The following is a 25,314-nucleotide window of genomic DNA, read 5'->3' on the forward strand; positions in this document are numbered from 1 at the left end:
CTGACAAAAATAAGAATCTAGCTAAGAAGAAAGGAAGTTTCCAAAACACAGGATCAACTAATAAATCTGTAGCTAAAAGTGACACGACCAGAAAACCTAATGAGTTTGATTTGCATATCCAGAATCTCCGTACTATAATGAGGTGTTCGAACGCCACGCCCTTAAGACTGCACGGCAAGTGGTACACCTGCTGCTGTTGCCCTGAACGATTTGATGACACGGCGGCTCTGAAAAGGCATACAGCGGAGAAACACCCCACTGGACATAACGCTTACTTTGGCCGGGACATCGCGCAACTAATAATAAGAGTGGATATAACAGACCTGCAATGCAAACTTTGCCAGTGCGAAGTTAACAGCATCGAGAAGTTAATGGAGCATTTAAAAAAGGAACATTCAGAAACTATACATTCATTCGATAAAAACTACATGGTACCATTTAAATTCGACACTAACAGAACAGACCTGAAATGCGTGAACTGCGATCATGAATTCCACAATTTTAAAACGTTGGTTCACCATATGAACATACATATCCCTAACTTTGTATGTACCACCTGCGGCAGCGGATATGTGAATCAGAGGAGCTTGCAAAACCACGTCCGACAACACGCGAACGGAGAACACAAATGCGAGACATGTCAGCGAGTTTTCAATAACGACCTCAAATTGAAAGAGCACGAAAAATCCGTACATCTAGGATTTAACAAACGTAACAAGTGCGATTACTGCCACGAGCGCTTCAATGGCACTATAGCCAAAAATATCCATATGGTCAATGTCCACGGCAAACCCGCAATTGAGATCAGGTGTCCGGCGTGTGAAAAGCTTTTTAAAAGCCATAAATATCTCGCCATCCATAAGCGGACCTTCCACATGATGGAGAAACGGCACAAGTGTCCTGAATGTGATAAAATGTTTTTCTCCACGCCAGAGGTAAAGAACCATATGCTAACGCACACAGGGCAGAGAGACTTCCACTGTGTGATCTGTAACAAATCGTACGGAAGGAAGAGCACTCTGAGGGAGCACATGAGGATACACGCAGACGATCGTCGATTTAAGTGTGAACACTGTGAAATGACGTTTGTGCAGAAATGTAGCTGGAGGTGCCATATGAGATCTAAACACGGGGAGGAAGTGTGATTTACTTTGATTTTGTATTAATATTTAATGTAAATAAATGTCTCCTTTAATGTTATTATAAATTATTATTATCTTTGTATAATATGTGTACTTACCTTAACTCTATTCTATGATAAATTTGGTTTATTTTAAGAAATGACTAAAAATAGCAATATTTTAAAGAGGTACCTAAAACGGCCTAAACCGGTAAAAGATTACTCTCGCTGCACGGTAAAAGTTAATAACAGAAGACAACTAGTAGCATCAACCAAGGAAATAATTAATATATCTGAAATGTAACGCATTTGGAATTCTAATGCCAATTTCTATTTCCATAGGTATTGAATGGAAGCGCCGGAGATCCATGATCGCACCCCGTGAGAGTGAGAAAACCAAATCTTCTAAACTGAAAACGATCGTCATAAGTCCAAAGACGGAGAAACCCCGGAAGAAACGGTGCAAGATTATTGAAATTAAGCCAGCACCCGCAAATGTCTCGTTTAAGAAACTGAACGAAGCTCACAAACACCAAGCTAATCTAAAGGAAATCCTACTTTGCTCGAATGCGACGCCAATTCGCTGTCGAGGGAGCGTGGGGTATGCTTGCTGTTTCTGCAGCGACCAGTACCGCGACCCAGCAGATTTGAAGCAACATACTATAACCTCCCACGACGACACGACTAAAGCTAATTACATGAAAGGCGACTCCATCGTAGGTTTCATTGTAAAGCTGGACATAACGTCGCTTCGATGCAACTTCTGTTCCTCGACTATAAGGGAATTAGGACAGTTAATGGAGCACTTGAAAGTCGCTCACGACCGTCCTATAATCACAGATTTAAAGAACCACTTAGTCCCGTTTAGGTTTGAATCCGACTTGCATACTTGCGTCGAGTGTTCAGCAGAATTTAGTAATTTTAAAGTGTTGTTAGCGCACATGAACGAGCACTACAGGAACTGCATTTGCGAAATCTGCGGGGCTGGGTTTGTTACAAAGAGGATATTACAGGCGCACAGTTACAGGCATATCACTGGTGACTTTAGCTGTCGCTATTGTCCTAAAGTATTCGATGCTAAGTTAAGAATGCAAGAACACGAACGAAACGTCCACGTTCAAATGAACAAGCGGAACAAATGCGGATACTGTGGGGAAAAATTCACAGATTACACTAAGAAGAACGACCACGAAGTGAAGGTTCATGGGGTGAAGCCGATAGTCTTACATTGCCAGGCTTGCACTAAGACGTTTGATAACCAAAGGTCGCTTACACTTCATACTAAAACATTCCATTTGATGCAGAGGCGGAGTCCAAAAACATCAAATCCTTTGAAATTATAGAAATAGGCACTCAGTCTATATTTATATTTATGTAAATGAATGAGTGAAGAGTCCAGAGTCAGACCAAACTAACTAACAAAGTGTGGCAATGTCGTCATTAATGTCGCATTTCTATGAAACGTGATAAGTTAGATTAGGGGGACTCTAGTAACGTATTGCAGTTAGAAGACTGTAACTGTTTCAAAACAAAGTAAAAGTACAAACTCCTTCGTTCTGAAAAACCATTCAACTAGAAGGAATTATGTTTTATGTAATAGGAAGCAAACGAGCAGACGGGCCGCCTGATGGGAAGCAGTCATTGCCGCCCACGGGCATAAGCAACATCACAGGAGCTACTTATGCGTTGCCAACCTTTGAGAACCCTAAATACCTGCTTTTTGAAGAACCCCATGCGATAGCGCAAGGGAAACATCTCAGAAGGTACCTCATTCCACAACTTGCACGTTAATGGCAAAAACGTGCCGCGAGCGAGATGCTTTCCAAAAATGGACTCTACTAAAGATTAATTCCATCTGGGTGATTTTCGGAATGATCCAGCATATTGAAGTAGTCGGAATTATAAGAATACACCATACCTTACTAGTCCATTTTGAAACACGCTGCAAAATCACCGCTACTCTGAGATCTCGACTACATAAGGAGGGGTAATCAAGGTTGGTTTCGATTTTAACGTCGAATGTGACGCTATCGAGTAAGTATTATCAAACTGCCGGAGATAGGCTTTTGTCATTGTCCCTATACTACGCTTCGATCTTTCTTTATTGTTTCGTAATCAAGTTTTTGAAATGAATACACGTACGAGGCAAGGATTGATCATAAGGTTTCATTAGTTGTTCCGCTTCCGACGTTCTGCTAAGCCAGAGAAAACTAAGTCAAGTACAGAGTAAGATTCGATGCCCAAACAGGCTCGTCGAGCGTATCTACTAATATTTCATAGGTAATTAATGATTAATAAATTGACATTCCAAATTAGATCCTTGTATTTATTCGATACAGTACTTAGTTGCCCTTTCTGTAATTGAGTACAATATTAAGTCATACGACCCTAGCCGCTGCTAGAAATTGTAATACAAAGAAATTAGATTCTCTAATTTCTTTTTATAACATCTTTTCGCAAAGAAAACTAGTAAGTACCAGACATGACAATGAGGGCGCCACTGGACGGCCGATGCAGTCTTAATAAAACGTGAAATAGTACCTAATTAACTGCGTTGACCTCAGAAGTTGACAGCGGCCACAGTCACTATAGTTGGTCAAACCAAATAGGCAGTAAATAAGAACAAAAAAAATTATACTCATCCTTTTCTTTTGGGTGCTAATGTAGTACTAGTGTAAGACAAAGATAGTATGATTCTCTCTGTCTGTTTGAAATAAGACAGTCGTCTGACAAACTATAAATAAGTTTTGCAATAGACAAATATAAAACAAAGCGGTGGCCTATCACTTTCACATATACTTTTTAAAACTATATTTCCAAAGACAATATTTGGCGGGAAAATATATTTTCTTTTTAAATTTACTTTAAAAATGTCGGCATGGGCTAAAGACGATTCACCAATATTTTATACATTTTCATTTCATACAAAGTTTATATCTAACTGCAAAACTTATCAAAAGTTAAACCAAAGAGGAAGTTATATCTATATTTGGTTAAACCAAGACAAGTCTGGAACGATTTTGATAGCACACGCAGTGCAAGTGTTAATTTAAACGTCAAACTTCTATGAAATTATGACATACAAATAGGTAACACTTGCACTGCGAATGCTATCAATATCGTTGCAGACTTTTCTTGGTCCAACTCTAGAAACCTATGTATTTATATAAACACGGTTCGTTTATCACAGATTAACATGAGGATTAGGAGAAGGACATAATATAATAGATTACCGGTTGGTCGATGGTCAAAGTTCAGCAAAGAATATCTTCAGCAGAGCGGTGTAACAGAAGCACGCACTAGTTCATCATGTGTCTATGGTAGGTAGTACGAGTATCTACACAATTCCTAAGTTTTTTTAATGATATAGGTAGGAGGCAAACAAGCAACTCTTTTCTCAAATCCGACAACGTACATGCAACCCCTCTCGTGTTGCAGGTATCCATGGGAGACGGCAATTCCTTACCGTTAGGCGTATCGTCTGCTCGTTTGCCTCCTATAATTATCATTGAAAAAATCCTCCACTTGGGCGCAGTTACTTATCTTAAAAGCGTCGCAAAAAAGTTACGACCCGATTCGAACTTTAAGATACGTCAAATATTAGGTCTAGAAACGATATGGAATAATGTGTCAGCGTCAAAAGTGACAATTCTTAAAAAAACGTCACTTTTGACTTTTGACACTGACCCATCTAATCCATTGTCTTAAACTTAGAGATTCTATTTTGCGACACTCGTTGGACTCAATTTTATTAATTATTTTTTTATTAGGCTTGAAAGTAATTGGGCTACCAAACTACCTGGGTTAAGTAATTGGGTCCCAACGTAAGGCAATGCAGGTTAGGAACTTTTAAAACTTATAGGCATGTACAGTCTAGCAAGAAAGAGTAGAAATTAAAAGGTGGCAACACTGAAGTGTCATCCCGTTTTTCTTAGATTGATTTGAAAGGGACGACACTAGTGTTGCCACTTTTTAATTTCTACAATGTTTTCCTTCAGATTGCAGCCTTACAAAATAAGACCCCGGAACAGGAAATTTGTTACATTATATCATCATTATATGTTATCTACAAACCCTGTTATGAATATTGTATTTATTAAAAATCACGATTGGCAAAATCATATAATATTTTAACCAAGAAATAGATATCCATGGTATCACAATAAAAAGATCTGCGTAAAAATTATTCCAAAGGAAAGATAATAAGATAAATTGATAATCTTTTTAGATTACCGTTCGTAAATTCTTGTTTACCGCGTTTCATACGCAATAAACGCCTCTAAGAGACTGACAATAAGGTCGTAAACAAATAATGTTTGTGAACTCGACCGCACAGTTCTCTTTCATTTAGCTTTCTGCCTTTCTTCTGGGGTTGCCAAGTTTGCACGTCTTTGCATCGTACAGGGTACTCAATACACCACAGAGCCGTTTGCGTAAAACTTATTAAATAAAGCAATGGGCCCCGTGAAAATATTTATTGAAACAAAAAATTAAACTTACAAAAATAAAATTAAGACTTTAGATGTTCGTTATCATTCAAGATCTGATCGCAAAAATACACTATCCGCTAAGACAGTAATTCAAGGTTACAAACAACTCCGTTCACATTGTATTAATGAAACTGATAATTTTTATATGTATGCTGTCATCAAAAAGTATCTACGAAATTGTAAGCTTCCAACATACCTACTCTAACATATTTCTCATTCAGAACCTGGGTTTGAATTTCATCAAGTGACAACCAAAAGTCACAAATTTCTAAAAAAATGTTTAGTAAAAATCAACCTTGTTTTGATAATAGTGCGGTTCACGATCGCCCTGCACTTGTGGTAGTAATTAGTAAGTTTTGGTTGTCACCGATATGTTGCAAAAGAAAAACGGAACTAGACATGATCAGGGTGATGTTTCATCATATGATAGTTCAGGCTCGCTTTCTGGACAAACGATGCATTACACAACTCGCACACTTTATTCTTCTCCCCTGTGTGTATCATCTCGTGGATCCGACACGTCGTCGGCCGCGGGAACGTTTTCTTACAAAACCTGCACGAGTACACCTTGTCAACTTTATGTCTTATCATGTGTCTCTTCAACTGCGGATTTCCGTAGCATTGAAAGTTACAAACTGGACATGCCACATTCTTCTCCTTCAAATGCACCCTTCGTTGGTGTCTATCTATCTTACCCTGTGAGATGGTTTTGAGACCACATACTCCACACGTCGGCAAACGGTCTACGTGAAATTTGAACATATGAGTCCTTCGCTCCTTACTTGTGTAGAATATCACATCGGGACAAAAAGAACATTGTATTTGGGTGTGGTTATGTTTTCTATGATACTTTAGCTTTGCATGGGTAGGGAAAATTAGTTCGCATGATTGACATGGATAATCTGTTTGATGCGGCTGGGATGTGTGGGCTTGTAATAGGTTTTGGTCAGGGAAGATATCGCCGCATGTAGGGCAGGTCAGTTGCTGAATGTGACTCGAGCGGATGTGAACTATCAGCCGTGCCCGATTTTTAATCTCATAATCGCAGAGTCGGCAGGCGTACTTCGGTTTCAGTCCACTGATGACCTTGATAAAGTTTCGGTATTTCGATTGTATGGATTCTGTAACAAAAAAAGGAATGTTATGATGGAAATTGTAAAAAAACTTAAAATTCGCTCATGTAAGATAAATAGTTGTTAGTTATTTAATAAGTAACGGTTAACAAACAAAGGTTGGTTTCGTCGATATTATTTTTACATGGATTATAGAGGGAAAATAGTTATTTTCACCACACCAGCTGGTAAAGGCTCCCTTGATTGTTCAAAAACTGATAAGAAAGTTGCATTTTATTCACGTGTCGTATCAGCCGGCCTAGCCAAGCAAGATGACAATCGCTACGACGACGAAACGCTTTGTGTCTCTCTATCAATCTTCCATATTAGTGATAGTGATAGTTGCGTTTCGATCACTACGAAGCGTAAGAGATTTGCATGTTGGCTACCTGGCCAGGCTGTCAAAGAGAAGGCAGAGGACGCCAAACATGATAATTGCACCACCGACAAGAGTCGTCTTACTCTTAAATAAATGATGATGAATTTTACTTCTACATTAATACAATTAACAAATAATTTATTGAAAAAAGTTTGCAGTTTAATTGAAGATAAATATAATAGGAGACTTAAATAAAATCCACAATAAAATAGGAGACTTAAATGTACGACGGTTATGACTACTTCCATTACAACCCCATTACAGTACAGACAGACATTGGCATCAAACATATACATAACACTTTTTGCATTAAGGGTTACAAAGACTCCAAATGCTCTATCAAATTTCCCATGATTGGCGCTGTTACTAGTAAACAGTGAACTAAAGGAAGAGGGATAAAAGGCAGAATGGGTACTTTTCATTTCGAATCATCATCTTGCATCATCATCGGCATTTTGCCACGGCTCATGGGAGCCTGGGGTCCGCTTGGCAACTAATCCCGAGAATTGGGGTCGGCATTAGTTTTTACAAAAGCGACTGCCATCTGACCTTCCAACCCAGAGGGTAAACTAGACCTTATTGGGATTAGTCCGGTTTCCTCACGATGTTTTCCTTTACCGAAGAGCGACTGGTAAATATCAAATGAAATGAATATTTCGTAGATACCTACATAAGTTCCGAAAAACTCATTCGTACGAGCCGGGGTTTGAACCCGCGACCTCCGGATTTCATTTTGAATACGAGAAATGTATCTAAATAAAATAGCTAGTATATGAAAGGTGCTTTAGGATAATTAGGAAATTGGGATATTTCTGAAAGTACACGATACGTATTTCATAAAACACTGGTAAAAATAGGTACACTTGTAGCATTTTTAGAGGTAACTTTAGAAATTAGGGTATTGTAAATAAAACCGTCTTTCATGGAATGGACAATTAAATTATACTTTGACAAGCCACTTTTAACAGTAGAAATTTTCGCCAAATTTTAAAATTGTAGGCACATAGAACCGTCAGCCACATTTAGAGCAAAAAATAAAAATTAATTAAGTCCACTATTTAGTACCTTTTGTATTGCAACACTGTTTAAACAAATCAAACATGGTCGGGATGGTGCTTTAACATGTGATAGTTGAGGCTCGCTTTCTGTACAAACTTAGCGCCACACACTGCACACACTTTATTTTTCTCCCCTGTGTGTATCATCTCGTGTATCCGACATGTCGTTAACCGCGGGAACGTCTTCTTACAAAACCTGCACGTGTACACCTTGTCCACCTTATGGGATATCATGTGTTTCGCTAACTCTGCGTACGCAAAGCATTTAAATTTACAAACTGAACACGTCACATTTTTCTCCTTTAAATGCACTTTCCTTTGGTGCGTCTCTACGATAAATTTTGTCTGAGCTTTGAAACCACATACTCCGCATGTGGGAATTTTATCTTCATGAAATTGTAGCAAATGTTTTTTTATTTCCTTTTTTCCTCTCAACATAAATTTAGGACAAAAAGAGCATTTCACAAGGTCATGATGATATCTGTTGTGTCTTGTCAGGAGTTCTTTTTTAGAGAATTTTAAGTTGCATGGTTTACATGAATATTTTGCGTGATGCGGTTGGGTCTTGTGAGCGTTTAGTAGCTTTTGATCCAGGAAATATTCGTCACATACAGGGCAGGCGATCTTAGGAATGTGTTTTGAACGGATATGTGCGGTCAGCGGTCTTCGTTCCTCGCAGGCAAAGTCACACAGGCGGCATGCGTAGGGCTTCTCTCCTTTGATGACCTTGATGAAATCCTCGTATTTTGACTTTTTCAATCCTGCAACCAAAAAGCAAACTAAAAGGAAAAAGGTATGGTTGTTTTACTTAAATACGACGGCGAATGATTCTTTAACGTTTAAGTACTCAGTGTATAGGGCCCTGAAATGTATATTTAACTAGCGACCCGCCCGCCGTAGGGTTACACAAAACCTTAATAAATTATACACCTAAACCTTCCTCAAGAATCACTGTATTGATAAATGAAAACCGCATGAAAATCCGTTCAGTAGTTTTTGAGTTTATCGCGAACATATATACACACAGACAGACGCGGGAGAGTTTGTTTTATAAGGTGTACTGATAAACATTTAGGTAAGTATACATATAAAATTTTCATAAAATCAAGGATGAATAAAAAGCATAAATATTTATTGGTTATTGTATTTCGGTAGCCAGTACAGAGTTGACATGATATACTTAAGTATCCCCAGTTACCCGTGGCCCGTGGCGGGCATACAATATTTTATCAATCGTCTTAAAATTAATAAAAGTACATTAATCGATATAGAGACAGGTAAAACTTATGATGGCGCTATCTATACAAACCTTTGATAGTTGCTAACTAACTAAGAATATTTACAGTATTTTCCATTTAAATTGATCTCCACTTTACTTAAGTTAAAAGAAACATTTATTCTAAACAAAATATTAAACAACAGTAACTGCAAGGCTGCACGCGTGTGAACTTAAAATTGTATGTTTACATCTCTGGAATGTAAACAGTAACAAAGATTACATATAGACATTGTAGATGATATGAATCATAGGCCTCAAGCCTATGATTTGAATTGAATTAGTTTTAGTTCGATTAAATACAACGCAAAAAATCATTGCAACGGTCTATACTCAAGATATTGTCATGTTTTCTACAAGCTCAAGCTCTCGAAGCGTAAAGACTGGCCTTACTTGCACTACGAAGTGGGCCAGTTCCCTGGTGTCAAAATCTCATTTGTAACACCAACGCGATCCCGATTACTCGCTAGTTGTGTCGTGAAAGGCTATTACAGAAAAATCAAATACATAGATGAGATCTCACATCTAATGTAAACAATTACCGATTATGCTAATAATGCTTGCTTATAACAAGTTTTAAGCAATCATTAATTTAACTACATTATGGGATTATGACAGTCAACCGCGTGCCATAGGCAACGAAACGTAACGCTATCTGTCCCTATCACACTGAGTGTGATAGAGCGACAATAGCGTTTCGTTTCTGTTTCTGCAAACGATTGTTATCTTGGCTAGGTCTCCTGACACCATTACTTTATTTTTGAAATCTTTGCTTCTAAGGCCTACTTAATATGTGTTATTTTTACATACATTTGGAAAATTTAAGTGATCATAAATTGTATAATAATTTGTATAAATTATATTAATTAAGTACAGTTTATTAAGTAAGTACCCTATTTCCTAATGGAAGAGCGGGCTCTCCCGTCACAAGTATTGTTTTACTTAATGGGAGACTCCAGCCTTTTATGTAAAGTGTATCATAATGTTAAACCAAAATAAACTATTTGTATTTGGAACCAACTAAACGTGATCAGGATGATGTTTCAACATATGGTAGTTAAGGCTAGCTTTCTGTACAAACTTTGCGCCGCACACTTCACACACTTTATTCTTCTCCCCTGTGTGTATCATCTCGTGTATCCGACACGTCGTCGGCCGCGGGAACGTCTTCTTACAAAACCTGCACGTGTACACCTTGTCCACCTTATGGGTTATCATGTGTCTCGTCAAGTGTGTATATCCAAAGCATTTAAATTTACAAACAGAGCACGTCACATTTTTTTCCTTCAAATGCACTTTCCTTTGGTGCGTCGCTACGATACTTTGTGTCTGACCTTTGAAACCACATACTCCACATGTTGGAACTTGATCTTCATGGAATTTCAGCAAATGTTTCTTTATTTCCTTTTTCAACATTAATTCAGGACAAAAAGAGCATTTCAATAGGTCATGGTGGCATTTGTTGTGTCTCGTCAGCAGTTCTTTTTTAGTGAAATTTAAATTGCATGGTGTACATGAATACTTTGTGTGATGCGGTTGGGTTTTGTGAGCGTTAAGTAGCTTTTGATCCGGAAAGCATTCGCCACATACAGGGCAGGACATCCGAGGAATGTGTCCTGAACGGATATGTGCGAGCAGCGGTCTTCGTTCCTCGCAGGCGTAGCCACACAGGCGGCATGCGTAGGGTTTCTCTCCTTGGATGAGCTTGATGAAATCCTCGTATTTTGACTTTTTCATTCCTGCAAACAAAAAACAATCTAGGAAAACGGTACGGTTTTTTTACTCTTCAAGTAAATACCATGATGAAAGATTCATTAACGTTTACTGAGCGTATAGGATTGGTTCTGCTCACGTCTCATGAAAGTCATTAGTGTTAGTGCAAGCTAAGTTGGCAGTGATTTTATTAGCACAGAACGTCATAATTAGGCGGGGACAAAAGCCATAAAGTACATAATGCCGATTTTGAAAGTTGCTAAATTGAACTTCATGATAGTGAAATTAAAATTTACTAGTTGCGAATCCCTACTTTAACATACCTATTTAAAGAACGAAATCTCGTTCACGTATCAGCATTATTTTTATACCATTCCAGGTCCAGTCAGGGGTGCGAAACTCCTCCTTTCGGGCATTCTCGGCGCCGTTCGGCTCAGCATTGCTCCGAGCAATTATTTATTAGGGTTGACACAACTTGACATCCCTTTGCGTGCACGACCACAGATAAGATATAATGACTTGAATTTTGACAACCCTAAATAGCCGAAAGGGATAGTGCCATACATAAGAAAGGGACAGCATGATTCGTCCCTGAACCACTGTCAAACTTCGGTTTTGTGGGAAGTTTGCTTTCTGTACGGTAGTACTATTATTTATTCTGTGGTCCAGTGTCTTTAAGCTTCTCCAGGACAGCAAACCAAAAATGAAACGAACAGTCCAACATTTACTTAATTTATTAGAATAAAATACAAAAAATACGTTTCAATTCCAATTACTTAATAACCAGTCATAATATAAATAATCTTTGTATATTGGAGTTCAATAGAAATTGCGAATAATGTAAACAAACCAACTTCATAATCAAACACTTTTTAAGTTCAACAATGCTCTTATCAACAGTGTATGGGTACACTTATTATTTTTATTTTAGCAATTTATTTGTTATAATATGTACCTACCTTTATGTTAATATTGCAGTGAAAACAACCGTCGTAAAAATGTTAGGTTATATTTGTTTAAGTATTTTACATATGGCGCCATCTACACCAAACCTTTGACAGTTGCCGTCCATGAGGTCGTGTTTACAGTATTTTCCATTTCTATTGATCTCCACTTTACGCAAGTAAGAAACAAATAATATTCTAAACAAAATATTTAACAATAACAGTACCTAAACTAAGTAACTGCAAGGCTGCAAGCGGGGGAATTAAAAAAAAGTATGTTTACATATCTGGAATGTAAGCATGAACATAGATTAAGTACATAGACATAGTACCTAGATGATACAAACGTGGAGGCCTATCAGTAGTTCGATTAAATACAACGCAAAAAAGCACTGCAGCGGTCTCTACTCACGATAGAAAATGTTTGTTTTCTACAAGCTCAAACTTTCAACGGCTATTAAGAATTGACATATACCTATACACATATTACATACTTCGAAAAAACGGGCATCACAGGAACTACGAAGTGGGCCAGTTTGTTGGTGTCAAAATCCAAAACAGAAAAATTAAAAGAGCAAACAGAGTAAGCAGTTACAGATTACATAAATTTCTTGCTTAAATTAAAGATTACATAAATTTCGTGATTAATGATAGTCAACCGCTCACACGTACAAGCTTAGACGTACAAGTAGACTACGCTCTCACCTCTAAAAACCTGTGACAATATTCATTCATAGTCCCACCCTAAAGAAAGAAAGGGACAGAGGTCTCCCTGAAGCTATATTGCTCGTCACGTGTGTTTGCCATGTAGTTTACGCGGTATACAATAATATGGCGCTTTTTTGCTTATACGAAGAAGGTTCAATTGAAATGTTCTGACGTTATCTTTACATACAGTCGAAGGCAAAAATATCGATCCAGACAAAAGGCTCAAAATATGTGAACACGACTTTATTGTCTAAGTAAGAGCGTACACATATTTTTGAAACTTTGGGAATGTATATATATTTATGCCCTTGACATTTTGAACTAATTAACCGTGATGATCAGGATGATGTTTCAACATATGGTAGTTAAGGCTAGCTTTCTGAACAAACTTGGCGCCGCACACTTCACACACTTTATTTTTCTCCCCTGTGTGTATCATCTCGTGTATCCGACACGTCGTCGGCCGCGGGAACGTCTTCTTACAAAACCTGCACGAGTACACCTTGTCCACCTTATGTCTTATCATGTGTCTCTTCATTTGCGTAGAACCAAAGCATTGAAACTTACAAATAGAGCACGTCTTATTTTTCTCTTTCAAGTGAACTTTTCGTTGGTGGCTTATTATCGCGCCTTCTGTTAGACCTTTCAGACCACACACTCCGCATGTCGGGATGTCTTTGTGGACGTCCTCCACATGATTCTTTATTTCCACTTTCGACAATATTTTTGGACAAAAATAACATTTTACGAGACCATGGTGATGTTTGTTGTGTTTTGTCAGCAGTATTTTTTTTGTGAATTTTAAATCGCACGGTTCACACAAATACTTCGCGTCATGCGGTTGGGTTTTGTGTTCTTGTAGCTGTTTTATGTCGGTAAAGACTTCGCCACACGTTGGACAAGAAAGCTGCTGGATGTGACTTCTGCGGATGTGCGTTATCAGCTCAGCTCGATCATGACTCTCAAAGTCACACTGGCAGCAAACATACTTAAGTTCCTCTCCATGGACGACCTTGAACAGTTTTTGGTATTTTGAGCTCGACTTATGGATCCTTTTTCGTCCTGCAAATAAAAGACAAAACTTAAAGAGAAAATGTTTGTTAATCATAAGCTTCATCATCCGGCGATCAGCTAAACCATTCTCCATACGTAGCGTGCCAGACGGGCAAAGGAGGATTTTTTTATAGTAGGTTAGTTATTCAGGCAACAAAGTTATCTGGTGTATAGGCCTCTTTTTAACCGGCTTCAAAAATAGAATATATCAATTCGATCGTATATTTTTTTTTGTGTATGTTACTTTAGAACTTTGTCATTTCGTTGATTAAAAAAATATTTTTTGGTTTTAAATTTGATTCCACTTATCTGAATTCATTTACGCCGTTCAATTTACGAAATTAAAAGATGGCTGTAAGATACACAACCTCTATGAGGTCAACGGGAGCGAAACATGTCGTGAAGCATCTTCGATTTAAAATACGTGAGCGACCCGTATATATGTATACAATAGTGATATAATCAAGCTTTTCAATCTCGTACCCAATTAAGGCCACTCAGCAAGCTTCGTGGTCTTAACATGGTACTCGACTGAAAAGCTCTTCATTATATTAAGAATGTATAAAATACCGTTCTTATTAATTCCGTTTAATAAATAAGAAAATATAGGTAGGTATAGGTACCATAGCGACTTTGACTTTCCGTAGCGTTGCATAGTAACATATTGGATATGTTATAACGGTTTAAAATTAAGTACTTACCAGGTTTTTATATAGTTTAAACAATATTATCCTTTCGTTCTCATACAAGTCGTTAAAAAAATTATTTATTTATTTTATTGGGAAACAAACAACTTACAATAATACAGGACAGGATATAGATATTATGACTAATACATGAGCCAAAACAGTTTCCACTAATGGAATAAAACATAATTGCTCAAAGGGAACTTTGAAGAGTGAAAATACATTATTACTTATCATTTCACATTCTAGGAAACAGTGTTAGTGTTAGATAAATAAGATAAAATTTCAATTCCTTTACAGGGTGTCATGCTGTGAAACATTATTTATTTTAAGAACATCTGTATGAAAACCAAGGTGAAATAAAAACTGCAAAAGAGTGAAGGATATGACTAAAGCAAACATACGGGTCAAACTGAGAACCTCCTTTTTTTTGAAATCAGGTTTAGAATAAGAAAAACAAGTTCAGTATATCAGACCTATATTAAATATTAACCATTTGACATTACTTTATACGTAGTCATTAGATTTCAAGTATGTTGCCGCTACGGACTTTAGGGTTAAGTCAAACCAAAACAGTTTAACGTAGTGAATTTTAAATCACCACACTTAAATACAAAATACCATAATGTACATAAAAAAAACATAAACTAAGACAATTGAATAGAGGGTTACCTTTATTCAATTGTGTTAGTTTGACCGCCCGTTGAGTCCCCGGCAAACGGCCGAATTTCACCTTCCCATACAAACGGAGTTTCGTTCTCATTTTAAAACTACGTGTTGGATTGTAATGAAACTTTGCACATACAATGACATGAGGTATATCTAGGTCTGTAATTAGTTTATATGTATAGCTCTTGTATATAAAACAAACTAAATAGAGCAAAAAAGTTTTGTATGAAAAACTTAAATTCGCTGTATTTTTTTAACTATTGTATCTGAACCTACATAAACTAATTACAGACCTAGATATACCTTATTCTATTAAGTACAAAGTCGCAAGCTAACATGTAGTCGCAACTAAATGAAAGCGTAACTACGTTTGTATGGAGAACCGAGCTTGTCGGGGACTCTTAAATAGGCGGTCTTAACGCTTAAGAGCGATCTGTTCCAGACAATTTTGGATATTGGAGTATTTATTACAGGACAGTTAAACTTACAACTAACATGCCTAATGTTACGAGAAATAAATCAAAGTTGCACAAAATATCAGTTACACATATCCTAGTAAAAATAGAAACTAAATTATATTTATTTACAACACTATCCATAACTGGAAAAATAAACATAGCGCCACTGCTAAATAATTGTGATTATTTAAGTTTAACGATATATATATTTAAAAAAGGAGGCCGCTACGTACTGTATTTTGTATTTAACCCTTAAATGCATGATTTAAGGGTTAACACAAAATACTAAATTGAATAAAATTTAAATATAAATAAATATATTAATATTTGTAATATATTAATGCTTTGTATACATTTGGCAACAATATGCATTTAAGGGTTAAGTATACCGTTTGAATACATCAAACTAGTTTTTATGTTGCTGGATTCGTCGATCTATGAACTCGAAACAAAAACGGCCGTTTTAACTTTGGACGCATTGATTGACGAATCAAGCAACGTAAAAACTATTAAAATGTATTCAAAAGGTACTTAAATACAAAATACAGTACGTAGCGGCCTTTTTTTTAAAGTATCTATCGCAAAATTTAAATAATCACAATTATTTAGCAGTGGCGCTAGTGTGCACAGTGATGGGCTCTTAATTATTTGGAAACCAATAGGGGATATTAGTGCAATGTTCAGCCACCAGAATGCAGCACTAGCCTTTTTAGTAAACCATAGAGTAACTTAAATACATACTGTACCTTTAACAGGTTTTTGACAAGTTTTCAGAGATAATAAAATATGACATTGATACATCAAGGCGGTTTGTTTACAGAGGACCCACCGGCAAACACGAATCCGAAAATTCGCTAACTGCTCTTTATCGCTCGAAAATATCAAGTCACTCTTGAGAGATGTTAGATAACGAAATTTCGATTTTCTTGTTTCGCGATAGACCCTCAGATTGTAGTAGTGGCGCCCCCTACGCAGAGTTTCGTGTAATATTCCCTATTGCAGAAACTTATTAAAGGAACACGTCGAAATCATAAGACGAATAGGACATTCATTTGAATAATGAGTATAAAACGGTAGAAATTTTACTGGTATCAGAGAAATATTTGATAGGTATAGATAATGATTATTTTTCATATCGAATACGAGAAAGATATAAGAAGATGTAATAAGCTTAGTACACGTATATGTACCTATTTGATAAAACACGTACATAAAGGTACACTTAAAGATTCTTTGGAGGTAACTTTTAGTAACAGTTGAGGTAAGTAAATAAAACCGTCTTTGATGGAATCGGGAATTAATTGGCGAGCCACCTTTGTACCTTTATTTAGTACCTTTTGTATTTTGGAGCACTGTTTAAACAAGTCAAACATGGTCGGGATGGTGCTTTAACATGTGATAGTTAAGGCTCGCTTTTTGTACAAACTTGGCGCCGCACACCTCACACACTTTATTCTTCTCCCCTGTGTGTATCATCTCGTGCATCCGGCACGCCGTCCGCCGCGGGAACGTCTTCTTGCAAAACCTGCACGTGTACACCTTGTCCACCTTATGGCTTATCATGTGTCTATTCAACTGTTTGACGCCAAAGCATTTAAATTTACAAATAGAGCATGTCTTATTTTTCTCTTTCAAGTGAACTTTCCGTTGGTGGCTGTTTATCTCGCCTTCTGTTAGACCTTTCAAACCACACACTCCGCATGTCGGTATGTCTTTGTGAACGTCCTCCACGTGAGTCTTTATTTCCACTTTCGACAATATTTTCGGACAAAAATAACATTTTACGAGACCATGGTGATGTTTGTTGTGTTTTGTCAGCAGTGTTTTTTTTGTGAATTTTAAATCGCATGGTTCACACGAATACTTCACGTGATGCGGTTGGGTTTTGTGTTCTTGTAGCTGTATTATGTCGGTAAAAACTTCATCACACGTCGGACAAGTCAGATTCTGGATGTGATTATCGTGATTCCATCGGATGTGCGTAACTAGCTCAGGTCGATCTTTACTCTCAAAGTCACACTGGCAGCAAACATATTTCAGTTCCTCTTCATGGACAACCTTGAACAGGTTTTGGTATTTTGACTTGTGTATCCTTGTTCGTCCTGCAAATAAAAAAAGAAACTTAAAGAGAAAATGATTGTTTATCATTAACATGGTCTAAGCACAATCGCCGTGTGTGACGCACGTCGTCCAATCATTTTTCATGCATTTTAACAAGGTTAGTTTTTAAGTAAGTTACCGGCGAATAGACCCTTTTTTACTAGTTTCAGAAAAAGGTTATGAAATCGACTGTTTTTTTCTAAATTCAACTATCGTGAGACATAGGTATTTCAAAATATGGGCGGCGCGGGCAGTGCACGGAGTACAGCCGCCACAGGCACTTGAGCCTAAGGAAGGACTCCCGACGAGTCCGAAACATGTCGCCAAAAGCGATTAAAAATACTAGTGATTTCGATTGTCTTTTTTAATGTTTTGCTAATTAGTTCCAAGTTGGTCACATTTTTCTCAAAATCCAGTTGTGATGATACTTAGATCCATGAGGAATTGAGGGAACTCACCAAATCTTGATGGATCCTGATACACATCTTGAAATATGAAACTTATTCGAAGCGCGAAAGCTTTTAGTGACATGATTGTTTGATCAGATAGGAATAACTCCTGCAGAATGCTGCGCCACTATAAAACTAAAAATGAAACAAAACCTAAAAAGAAACCTACTTCAATAAAGATAAAATAAAATATTATCCCTCTTACTTATATGCGCTAACAAGATATGTTTGAAGTAGGTGCTAAGTCAAATACTTACAATAACGGTCAATAATATCCCCAAACACCTAATGGACAGCTTTCTTTCTTTCTTATCGAACCACACAGGAATCTGTATTCGGTTCGACAATATGTTGGTTGACGCTTTAAAGGTTTGGCTTGGAACCGACTTCCGTTTGCTAGCGCATATAAGAGGGATGATATTTTATTTTATCCTGTTTGAAGTCGGTTATTTTGTAATTTTAATTTAAATATACCTACTAGTCTTGGCTGGGACCTTTTCAAAATAATTTAGAATCTTGAGCCTAGGTAGTATATTTGAGAAAGACTCACTAAGATACATTTTAATTAAGTACTTACAACGATTTACGACGAACGAGAAGACCTTCTCCGAGACCACGGGGACAACGCCGTCCTCGAAACGTCGGAGGTAAATTTAATACTTATTTTACGCGATTAAGTCTCGTCGTTGTAAATAATAATGAGTAAAAATCGTGAAAGTTTAAATCAGTACTTGCAACGATGTTTGTTAATCGATATTAAAAAAAATAGCAGATCAGGTGATCCGTCTGCTCGTTTGCCTCCTATTATATCATAAAAAAATTAGATTTCATATAGGTAGTATAAAAATGTATTATTATCCTTTCGTTTGAATAGAAGTTGTTAAAAACTTTAAACCCTATTCTTGCCCAGTGGTAGAAATTTACAAAAGAGAAGAGTGAAGGATAAGGCTAAAATAAAAATCATTCAGTATATTAGATATATATTAAGTCATACCAAAACATTATATCGTCATGCATTTTGAGCGTAAACATTATATAATACCTTACCAACGAAAAATCGATAAAATTACTACCTAGGTAACCTATCTATATATTCTCAAGGTTCATGTCCTTTTGACATTAGTTAATAATTATAAATACTTATGAACACTATCAAGTACTAAAAATACATTTATTGAACACCACAACATATACAAGGTGTTCACGAGGAAACCGAAAGATTTTAACCACGCTTTTCGGAGGCCAAAAGAAGGAAAAAATGTAATAAGTTAGGTAAAATTCGCAAAAAAAAGTTTTTTTTTTTCGATTTTTTAAATGTATTTGTACATAAAAAGTAAATATTATTGGTAAACTTATCACTTAAAACGGACTTACTTTTTTTCCGTAAAACCTAGTTTTTACAAAGTAAGTAACACTTTTTGACATCTATCAATAAGGATACTTAGACCACGTCCCACAGTGACAACATCGCTATCAAAAATGTGTTTTGGACTATGTAACAATAAAAACTTGTTTTTTTTATTGGCATTAATTCTGAAACTAGGCGAATTACAGAAAAGTTTATAGGACATTTTAGTCTTTAAAGTCTTTAGTCTTCGGTTCCCTGAGCCAGAAGGTGAAAAATCTCCTTATATGATCCTGTTTTTCTAAGAGGCGTTGATATTGGAACGACGTGACGTGGAAAAAATATATGTAGTTCTTGACTATATTATCTTTAATATCATAGCTTTCCGATACACGAATTATGACACTTCGCTCGATACAATTAATTCCCAAAGTAACCTCTAACTCGGACTTTTAATCCAACTTTACTCGGCTATTTATTATGTGATACTATAAATAAAAAAAGAAGAAAAAACAATCTTAACTTAAATAATAATTTCATAGCTTTCGAATTTCGATATTGTAGGGTAACGTTTTTAAAATAAATAAAAATCGACAAAATTCGATCAAAATTGACACTTGGCGCGCATGATTTTTCCCGTTCTTTCTTGCGAAATGTGACAGAGACAGTGGCAAACCGACGGAACGGCCTTAAAATTATTCGGTTTCCTCATGTTATACCGTGTATAGTACGCAAAGACACGCAGACATAAAACCATTGGACGCTAAAAATTATGAAATAACGTGTAACTGCAATGTTAGCAAATATTTAGCTAGTATGACTACAATATTTATTTTGCTTTATCAGAGCTGTTATTACATAAACGGTGTAATAACAACTTAGATTGTGTTAATAAATGCTTATGTAAAAACATTAAAAAGGGACCATTTTCATTAACTATTTAGCTGATTTTACTCTAACCTCCAGCGGCCCACAGAAAAATTGGCAATTAAATTTGAATCTTTGGTATTAGAAGATTTGAATTTGTTTAAATTGAACGAAATAAAACAAAGCAACTGCATGCTCTATTTTAAAACACGTGAGCCCTCTAGAGGTTAGAAAAATCTTTTTAAATGGTAATTTTCAGTACCGGTATTAATTACGGAATTCCGGTATTGAGAATCGTCCAATATTGGATGCCCTGGTCTATTACTTGTAGTCCTGAACACTATCAGGATGGTACTTCAACATGTGGTAGTTTAAACTCGCTTTCTGCACGAAGGCGGCGCCACACAACTCGCAAACCTTGTTCTTTTCCCCCGTGTGGATCTTCTCATGCATACTACAAGTTGTCTTACGCGCAAATTTCTTCTTACAAAACTTACACTCGTATGACTTTTCTCCTTCGTGCCTAACCATATGCTTTTTTAAAGCGTAAGTATCGTAGCATTGATATTTACAAATGTTACATGACATCCTTTTCTCTTTCAAATGAACAAGTTTTTTATGACGGGTTACTTTACTTTTATGTATGGATTTAAAGCCGCACATTTCGCATGTTGGCAAGTCAAGTTCGTGGAACTGTCTCATATGCTTCACCATCTTCTTTCGAATCATAATCTCTGGGCAGAAGGTGCATTTGACAACGTTATGGGAGAATTTTTTATGTCGGATCAGTTCAGCAGTGTTTGGAAACTCAAGTTTGCACGGTTCGCAGAACTGTAATGTTTTCTTTTTGTCTGGGTGTGATTGGTCTATATGAATTGCAAACTCGTCTTTATTGGGAATTATCTCGTAACATATCGGGCACTCCATCTTGAGCACGTGGTTGCGTATGTGGTGGTAGATGGCCTTGCGATTAGTTCGGAAGTCGCACAGCAGACAGACGTACCTCTGGTCGGGTCTTGCTTCTGGTAACTTTTTCATAAATTGCCCATATCGCGAGTCTGTAACCAAAGGAAATGAGAGAGAGGTAAGATTTCATTGACATTAACTGTAAATTAATTTATAATAATAAAACACTTTATAGAAAAACAACGCTCTCTCTCGCTTGCTTTGTAATTACATAAACGTTTTCATTCATATTTGTAAAGCCCATAACCAAGCAATAAATATTTTCGAATTTTGATTATGATTTAAAATAGTATTACTTACATGTAATACAGATACACTGCTGCACTGCAATACATATTATAAGCTCCCTATGATAGGAACCGCATATTACGCCCGCCATTCTGGCCCGGCATCTGCTTGCAATTGACATTTCATTTCGTATAGGTATATAAACACATTTCTTCACCTCGAAAGATGTATTCATAGTTTATAGTTATGAACTATATTGTACCTACTTTAATCCATATAAATTACCGTGGTTATCATTAACTAGAGATGCAACGGATAGTTGATTGGCCGGATACCGGGAATTCGGCCGGCGAGACATTTTGAGTATTGCAGATGCTGCGCGTCGTGCAGGTTTTGTCACTTTTGACCTGGGTTATAACCGCGAAAATCGAAGTTCACAAATCTCGGGCATTTTTCTCTGTCACTCTAATTACGCCTTCATTGGAGTAAAAGAGATAGATCCCCGCAATTTGCGAATTTCGGTTTTCGCGGTAGCCCCACTGTTTCGTTGTGAACGTTCGCGCGGACTCATTTCTAGGTTCGAAACGAATTTAGTCATGTCATTACGGAATAACTTCGTTTATAGTACACGTGCGCTCGCGTATTTGCTATAAACAAATAATACGTTATGTGTTACGCAAATGTTACATGTGAATTTTTGAATTATAATCAACGACTTCGATTATGACCGTGACTGTTTTTTAGATTCAACTTCGCTGCCCCAATCGTACAGGGTTCTATGTTACATTTTCAAGATAGTTGAAAATCGACTTAATGTCACTATGATAAAGTTCAAATTTCAGTTCGATAAAAGTGAAACATAGAACCCTGTAATATTGGGGCAGCAACTTGTTCAGCATCCCAAAATCAAGCAGTTACTATCCAGTACCCGGCCGGATAGTGCGTCACTATCCGGTATCCGGCCCTTATTTTAATATCGGGCCGGATACCGGATAGTGACCGAATGTCCGGTGCATCTCTATCATTTACAGTGCTCTAAAGGCTGTATTGCCTTTTGCTTCTTCCCACGATCCTTTAGTAAGTCTGCCACGTTGTTCGTATTCTTCCTATATTTTTGGAGATACCTACTTAAATACGTATTTTCCTATCATTCACTTCACTCTAGCGGTGTTCTGGCCGCTTTGATTTAAAAAAAAAGATCACTCCCGACGAAAACAGATGTTTAAGTTTGACCGCTACGTCAGTGTGTCGGCACCGTAGCTCTTATACGTCTGAACCGATTTCGATGCTGCTTTTATAAATTTAAAGGTATGTTTTCTAGACAGACCTATGTAACTCCGTATTCGATGAAAGTCTAAGGAAAAAACGTGCCTCGGAAATAAAAAAAAAAAACATTCACGCTACCACCTATTCTGGGCTAAATGGCGTTGACGATCCCGTTTGATATTTAACAATTTAAACTCTTGAGACACAGGGAAACCTACTTCGAGAGCCAGGAACCAATGTTAAGTAATAATTTAAAGTTGCAATAAAGATTATTTTATTTAAAAGTATGGTATCCCTAGGAAACGAACAAAAAGCAGCAATGTACATCGAACAACGATGAAATGTGAACAAAACAGCTCCACAGATAAGATATAAATGACACGCGATTTTCGAACAATTCAAACGTAATGCTGCTAACCCGCGATTTTTCAAATTTGCCGCCTTTTTCTACTGACAAGATTTGCTTGACCAAGTTTATTTATTTTTAAACACATATCAGGGAAAGAACATGGGTCAAAATCATTTAAAAATAATAAATACCTACAAATAAAAATAAAAACATTTATCCATATATATATATACATTTTTATTTTTTAGTTTTAATCGTGTGTCGATAGATGGCAGAAATTTACTGTGACTACAAAATTTACTATGACAGTAACCCTCTATCCTATATATTCTCTTTGTTTTCTAGAGGCGGTTCTTAAGACATGTTTTATTAAAATTGGTTCATCCGTTTTGTATGTTAGGGTTTTTTTATATTATGAGTTTATTATTTTTAAAGCAAATATTTATTTGAGGTGTGCAATAAAGAGTATTGTTGTTATTTTATCTTTTTATTTGTCATGCTCTAAAAGAGGGTAATTGTTGTTCTAAAAGGTGTGCAGAAAATGATTCGTTTCTGCACTAGAGCATCTTACGTTCCAAGTACGATTTTTTTAAATTTCTTCCGATAAGCAATTGAAATTTGGGTTTTAATGAATGTGTTACAAAATTTCCATTCTGATATTTAACTCCCCATTCCATAAAAAACGATACTTTTGCCTAAATTGTTAATTGAAAGTACCCTCAAGAAATACTATAAAAATTTATAGTTAGTCATGTTTTTAAAAAAACAGATGCATCGTCCTCCTCGTATTCGAAATGAAAAGTAGAGTGTTTAACTCCGGTGAAAGGCATCATTTCAGCCTCGGACTATTGGTAAATGTGGCCATAGCTTAGCAGGTGTCCATAGGTAAAATACGACTCAGATTTTAAGTGAGATGACTTCAAATCCATTAAAAAACATTGATATAAACCAATTTTTATTGACATGTAAATTACAAAATGCGAATATAACTAAACTAAAGTACTTAAAATAATAATAAAATCACTGACAATGTTGAATTCTACAAGTTTTTAGTTACATAGTAAAAACCAACTTAGAAGAGACGCATTATAACTAAATATAACAGGGATTTTATGCATAATATTAAACTTAATTGAATGGACAAAAAAACAAGGATAAGGATAATAAGGATTAATTAAGGATTTAATTGTTATTACTTGTTGTATATACTAATGTATACAGGCATTGTTACTAACAACATTTTTATGGGCCCCAGGCCTGAAATAAACAAATATTTAATTTAATTTAATTTAAAAACATCAATGTTGTGAAACATTTCGTAATATTATCTAAGTCAGCGGTTCTCAAACTTCTTTGGCAACGGAACCCTTTTGGAAAGCGAAATATTTGACTGAGCCCCAAATAAAAAAATGTCGTTCGTCACTATTTAACTGTGGACCAGAGATATAGAAGAGCTCGTTATTGTTTTGTTTTCGCTTTTTCTCGCGGAGCCCCCGCAGAGGCTTTGCGGAGCCCTAGGGTTCCGCGGAGCACACATTGAGAATGGCTGATCTAAGTATTTGTCTATCTATCAAAAATAAATGTAACTGTTTCATATACATTAAATTACATAATGCCTTATACAGATAAATAAAAATAAGGTGTAATAATAAAATACCTATGCACTGTTTTCATTAACAAAATTCAGTACATAATTAATTCTTATTGGAACTTCTCCTGATGTGACTTTCGAATACAACTGTTATTTCGAACTGTTTTATTATTGCTTCAATTCAGTTACCTACTTCATACTGACATTTGTATAGAAAATTAATAGGCTTGTCACAAGACATTGAAAAAATGCAAGCCTCGCAAGCAAGTTGGTAAATAAGGAGAGACTTCAATCCAGAAGTCAATGGGCGTCTTTATATTTCATCGTGGACATCGTGGTACGATTTATAATAGTAATGTCGGCCATTAGAGCAGTGTAATAATGAGAAAAATAGTTTTTAGGGTTCCGTACCTCAAAAGGAAAAAACGGAACCCTTATAGGATCACTCGTGCGTCTGTCTGTCTGTCTGTCTGTCTATCCGTCTGTC

At 36.4% G+C, this 25,314-nt stretch overlaps 3 protein-coding genes across 7 annotated transcripts in view; 2 read left to right on the forward strand and 1 right to left on the reverse strand.

The window, feature by feature from the left end:
- The first annotated feature begins 123 nt into the window (after nt 1-123).
- LOC134752373 (zinc finger protein 85-like) lies at nt 124-1,220 on the forward strand. Its single transcript, XM_063688066.1, has one exon. It carries the CDS (start codon nt 138-140, stop codon nt 1,143-1,145), a length of 1,008 nt encoding a protein of 335 aa, XP_063544136.1. The 5' UTR covers nt 124-137; the 3' UTR covers nt 1,146-1,220.
- A 268-nt stretch (nt 1,221-1,488) lies between these two features.
- On the forward strand, nt 1,489-2,463 carry LOC134752505 (zinc finger protein 423-like). Its single transcript, XM_063688198.1, has one exon. It carries the CDS (start codon nt 1,489-1,491, stop codon nt 2,461-2,463), a length of 975 nt encoding a protein of 324 aa, XP_063544268.1.
- Nucleotides 2,464-5,926: 3,463 nt separating this feature from the next.
- LOC134751985 (zinc finger protein 226-like) overlaps nt 5,927-25,314 on the reverse strand; it is a 92,920-nt gene continuing 73,532 nt past the window's right edge. The window contains exon 10 of one of the 5 annotated variants that reach the window (XM_063687521.1): nt 5,927-6,731. In XM_063687521.1, coding sequence (XP_063543591.1) covers nt 6,004-6,731 — 728 coding nt within the window. In that variant the 3' untranslated portion in view covers nt 5,927-6,003. Of the gene's footprint in view, nt 6,732-8,163; nt 8,921-10,429; nt 11,175-13,119; nt 13,863-20,733; nt 21,486-25,314 lie in introns of those variants that run through there. The other 4 variants (XM_063687523.1, XM_063687524.1, XM_063687520.1 and 1 more) reach the window with 4 other exon arrangements.

This window comes from Cydia strobilella, chromosome 24 (genome assembly GCF_947568885.1).
Source record: "Cydia strobilella chromosome 24, ilCydStro3.1, whole genome shotgun sequence".
NCBI classification, from domain to species: Eukaryota; Metazoa; Arthropoda; class Insecta; order Lepidoptera; family Tortricidae; genus Cydia; species Cydia strobilella.